Below are 5,419 nucleotides of genomic sequence, written 5' to 3'. Positions count from 1 at the left end.
GGGGGATGGGGGAGACAGTGATGGGGGATGGGGTGAGGGGGGAGACAGTGATTGGGGGATGGGGTGGTGGGGGAGCCACAGGTGCTAGCCTACCCCAACCCTTTAGCTAATGCCAACAATAGAGGTTTATCGTGCCCTAAACTCGGGTACCAGGGCTCATTCTTCACAAGTGAGAGAAGTTAATTCTCCACTGCTATTAAGGATCTTAGCTTAGCCTCTTCATTAGTTAAGCTTTGTTTTTGTTAGATAATTTCTGTAACGTATTTTTAGAGTTAAACCCAAAGCAAGCCAAACCACTGCCCTGGAGGCAGTTGGGACTGAGCAGTGGCCCCCGTAGGGAGGGAGCAACCTGCCTCATCTTCTCCTGAAGAGCGACTGCTGGGTGGGGTCACTGAACTCTGGGTTAGGGGCAGAGTTCTCTGACCACTGTACAACCAAGACTCCTTTTTTAAGAGTTTAGATCTACAAACTCAAATCGTAGTTTCTGGTACAATAATTTTTTTTCTGTGACAATGTCGTGTAGCCTGCCTCCTGTAATCAGTAATGAATTTGTAACTCTTATTACTTCTTATGTACTCTCTTTAGGGTTACGATCTTAAAGGGGACATTTAGATACTCTAAATACCTCCTTTAAAAGCCAGCTGTGCTAAGAAGCTTTCCTCCTGGAAGACTGGTTAATTCCTGTGTCTACCAAGTAGACTTGTGGTGATGCCGGAATTAACCAGTTTTCCAGGAGCAAAGCTTCCTAGCTCAGCTAGCTTTGGCCCAAAGAGGGCTGGTTGGTGCTACTGCTTGGAAAGGAATTTGTCCTGGCAAGGCCAAGAGGGCCTCTTCTCCTCAGAGCAGAAGTTAGCTAACCATGCACGGTCCCATGCAGTCCTTGCATTCTGGCCTTTTCTGAGATACTCACAGATACCTCCAAACCTCACCCTAAGAGAGGGACAAATGTTCCTTAAACAGTCATTAGTGGGGGATGGGCCAGGGAAGAGGGAGTAAATCCAAGTCCCCAGGCAAGCTTGTGCCTCCAACGTTATTTCTTTTTTGGTAACACCTGCTCATAAGATACCTTTTCACGAACTCTCTCTGTGTCAGCTTTCCTTTCAGCAACCTGTTGGTCACATCCAAATTTTCACATTCAGTTCACTGTGTGGTATTAGACCTTGAATGGCATTAGGCCTTGAACTCAAATGCAAGGAACTGATTTGATTGTAAGCATGACTGGACTCTGCCAATTGCTAGTCACACTTTCTCCAGAGATGAGGGCCAGAAACAGTGGCTCTTGCAATGCCCCATGGATAGGGGCTGGCAGCATCCAATCTGCCCAGCCACACACTGCAGTCCTGTGGAGGTGTGGGAATGTGTGCGTCTGCACAATCCTGAGAGCGTTGTGGAGGAAGGGAAAGGGGAAGGAAAACAGGATGGGACTTAGCACCTGCAAGTCCATTCTGGGTGGTTTCGTGCATTATCATGTCAACATCATGAGGCTGGTGGATGCTCTCCCACTACCACCATCCAAACTGTCACGCCCCTGATGTCTTTTGCCCCCCCACCCCCCCTGCACCCTTGCCAAGTGGCAGGAGCACCAGTGACACTCTGTGGGCCCGGAGGGTGGAGAGGGAGCCAGGTTAGGGATTGATGTGCTCTGGTTTGGTTTCTCCTGCTCTGGCTTCTCCGTTGTCCCCTACCCTTCACTCCCTCAGAGTCTCTGTCCTGCTTTTCCCTTCTCTTTCTCCTAACCTGTTTCCGATCAGCCTCACCCATCCAGAACTGTGTTTTTAGGGAGAAATGGGCTAACGTGAGCTTCATTATCCGCACTGCTCCTGCACATAGACCCAGTGCCTTGTAGGGCACTGGGTGTCCATCACCACACCAGGAAGGTACAGGAGTGCGGTGGTCCACAGAGCTACTTGGGACAGGAACACTCAGTCTAAGGAGAAGAGACAGCACTTACCTTTGAGTGGGTCCACTGGCAGTGAGCAGACAGCAAGCTGTCACTCGGGGCAGCTTTATGTCTCTTCATGGAGATGTTGAGACTTCATACTGCTTCCTCAGCCCGTGAAAGACACATGCTCTACCAAGCACGCTTCCCACCTCAAATCCTCTGCTCTTCAGCGTCTCTCCACCACAAACAGTTCTCAGAGACCCACAGACCCACTCACTGCTCAGTGGGTTTCAGTGTGCCATCCTGGCATAGAGAGCCAGTGTCATACAGTTATCAGGTTGGAGCGGCCAGGTGGATGGCGAGTACGATGGAGAAGACTGTGACAAAGGCTAGGTCACAGTCTTCTCCCTGACAAAGCCTTGCCAGCCTCCCTGGCTCCCAGGCTTCTGTGGCCTGCAGCTGGTCCCAAGGAGCCAGCATGACCTGGAGACACAGGTGCCAACCGCTCATCACTGGGTGCCCTGAAGGTGTCTCCTGTGGGAGACAGGGCCATGACCCTCACTCTTTAACACATCAGTATGGATGTGGGTGGTTGTTTCCAAAGCCTCCAAGTACTAATCTGACCAGGTCAGCAGAGAGCACGTTAGCATTTGGACCGCTGCATCTTAGAAAGAATGTAAATAATGTTGCATTCGGGCCCCTGGAACCAAATGCCAGACGGATACTTGCAGCTTTGTATTGAGGTACCATGAACAGGTCTTGGTTAAGAGGCTCCACTTGTCCTCTGGGTTGATGTGTTTCCACCTATGGACCATGGCCCAGGTGAGAGGTGGGCACAGGTGGCATGCCCTGAATGCCCCCATCCTGTCGCTCCTGTACCTGCAGGGAGAAGTGGTGCCACATGACTCAGGAGGAGCGTGACGACAGCCTGCGGTTCAATGAGAACATCACCTTTGGACAGCTAGGGTAAGGGCCGCCAGCCCCTCCCAAAGGCACTGCCTAGTTCCCAGTCAGAATTCTGGTAGGAAGTGTTACTGCAGCACCATGGAGATCCTGTGTGGCGCACATGGGTCATGGGGAACAAGGCCACCTCCATGTGCCTCTGACCCAGGAGTCTCAAGTATAAGGAGGTCTCATTCCACCCAGACTTCCTGCGTCAGCTGCCTCTTACAAGGGAATGCGTTGGTGACACATTGTTAGCTGTCACAATGTGTCTGAAACTGATCGGAAGCATTTACTGAATGCGTTTGGTCTCACTTTGGCTCCTAATTAATATAGCCTGCTAGCATACCACCTGGTGGCGGGTGGTGTTCCACTGAGAGTTAGGTAACCAGTTATTTTTATTTGTTGCTAACAATCTCACCCTGAAGGAAAGAGCCTAGATTCCAGGGTCCCCTCTCCCAGGGAGGCAGGCTTATGGGTGTTTTTCTCCCCAGCACGTTCACGCACAACATGCTGGCATTTGGTCTGAGCAAGAAGCTATGCAATGACTTTCTGAAGAAGCAGGCGGTGATCGGCAACCTGGATGAAGGTCAGAGCTTGGGGTGGGGTAGCCGCTGGCATCCCAATGGTTTCTGGTGGCCAGAGGCAGGTGGGTGAGAATATTAGTGACAAGTGTTCTGCATACTGGAATTGCCCACCTTGCTCAGTGGGAAGTGCCTATTTTGACTAGAGATGTGACGTTAGACTGTGTGATTGGTCCTGATTCAATACTTCCTCACTCTTAGCACCAGGCTCCATGGAGTCCCCTCCTAACTGTGGTACTCTTATGTGTCATAGAGCACACCTGCACTCCAAGATCCCCAGACCCTTCTCCTTAGGCACCTCTGGGCAAACTTGAGCCTCCAGCTTCTGCTTAGCAGCCTAGGACCTTCAACCATGCGCACCGCCCAGGGACTCCTCTCTTTCTCTCTGTAAACAGGGTCACTTGTTATTCTATTTGAAAACTGTTTTTACTAGATAAGATTTGCCAAGGGTAGGGTAGGAAGAACTTGCTCCTCGGTGTTCACAAACATATGCATGTGAGTTAGGCTCTGGTCCTAAATGGCTCCCCTTTACTTCTTGAACCACACTGCCTGAAGAACCTCCATGAGGGGAAGAGGAGTCTTGAGGGGTTTTCTAGACTTTCTGGCTTTAGTAACACCAGAGGATCCATTGCTGAGGTCAGCTTCCCAAGCCCACATAAGCTGCACCAAACCAGCTGTCCAGTTGATCCCGACTCATAACAACCCCATACGTGTCAGAGTAGATCTGTACTTCACTATTGCTGTTAAGTGCTACAGAATCAGTTCGGGCTCATAGCAACCCTGCATGGGTTTCCAAAGAGTGGCTGGTGAGCTTGAACTGTTGACCTTGTGGTTCAGACCACACTTGCAGTCCAGCACACTAACCCATAGCGCCGCATCAGGACTCCCATAGGATTAAAAGAAAAATTGTGGTGAACTATGTACACCATTGGCCAATACACCGGTTTCTACGTGTGTGATTTGGTGACTGATTGCGTTCTTCCTGCTGTGTAGTCATACCGTCCTTTTCTGAGCGTGCCTACAGCCAGTCACATGACCTCAGTGCTCAAAACAGAAGTCTCCACCTGCCTCCAACCCCTGGTGACCATTCTTGATCTCTGGTTTCTAGCGTGGGCTTGCGTGGCATAAGTGAGGTCATACAGAACTTGCCTTCTTGTTTTGACTTCCTTGGCTCAGCATGTTTTCCTCTTTTTTTGGCTGAGCATTGTGTGCACGGACCACATTGTGTGCATCCGTTCATCTGTGAATGGACGTTTAGATTGTTGCCACCTTTGTCTATTGTGGAAACTCTTGGGAAAACTGTAGCCGTAAACGCTGTGGTGTACACTTTTGTTGGTGTTCTGCCTGCATGTCTTCTGGATAGATACCTAGAAGTGGGATGTCTCTGGGCTCCAGTTGATGTCCTGCCTCGATCGTGTTGGTCAGTGGGGGCTCTGCATTAATCCAGCATGTTGCTGCTCAGCCCTGCCCCTGATGCATGGCTGATGGGTAGCCGGGGAAGCAGCTGAGGGAGACGCCTGCACTCATAGCTCTTGGGAGACCTTTGGCTTACAGCGGCCTTTGTCAGAAGAACGGGACACGTCTGTGCGCCCCAGCCATCATCCTCCTGAGAAGTAATGCTGTTTTCTCTTCCAGAGCAGTACAAGCTGCTCAGCGAGCACATTGAGCAGATGGCGGCCGAATAGCCCACAAGAGGCTGCCCCATGTCACCGCCATGGAGAACTGAGGGTGCACGCTGCTCTCCTGGGCCCATTGATTAGCTGTCACCCTGATAACCCTGCATGACATCAGCAGCTCGCAGAGCCGCCCTGCTGCCCTACAACTAGACGTTAGAAGAACCTGGTGGCTGCCCTCACTTCGCCCCTCTGCACCCTGTCCACATGCCAGTGTGCCCCTTGGACCATATGACTAATGCCTCAGTGACTGCCTCTGAGTATCTGCTGTGTGAGATGAGGGGCAGGAGGCGAAGGCATGACATGCTACATGGAGAGACCGTGCCAGACAGAGGGCT

The 5,419-nt window shown here is 51.2% G+C and overlaps 1 protein-coding gene across 1 annotated transcript in view; it reads left to right on the top strand.

Moving 5' to 3' along the window:
• KIAA0513 (KIAA0513 ortholog) overlaps positions 1-5,093 on the top strand; it is a 25,850-nt gene extending 20,757 nt beyond the window's left edge. The window contains exons 10-12 of the mRNA XM_006860283.1: positions 2,768-2,848; positions 3,319-3,413; positions 5,044-5,093. Coding sequence (XP_006860345.1) covers positions 2,768-2,848; positions 3,319-3,413; positions 5,044-5,093 — 226 coding nt within the window. The remainder of the gene's footprint in view (positions 1-2,767; positions 2,849-3,318; positions 3,414-5,043) is intronic.
• Positions 5,094-5,419: the final 326 nt, after the last annotated feature.

Source organism: Chrysochloris asiatica, unplaced genomic scaffold, assembly GCF_000296735.1.
Source record: "Chrysochloris asiatica unplaced genomic scaffold, ChrAsi1.0 scaffold00037, whole genome shotgun sequence".
Taxonomy (NCBI): Eukaryota; Metazoa; Chordata; class Mammalia; order Afrosoricida; family Chrysochloridae; genus Chrysochloris; species Chrysochloris asiatica.
This window is presented reverse-complemented; position numbering and strand designations above follow the sequence as displayed.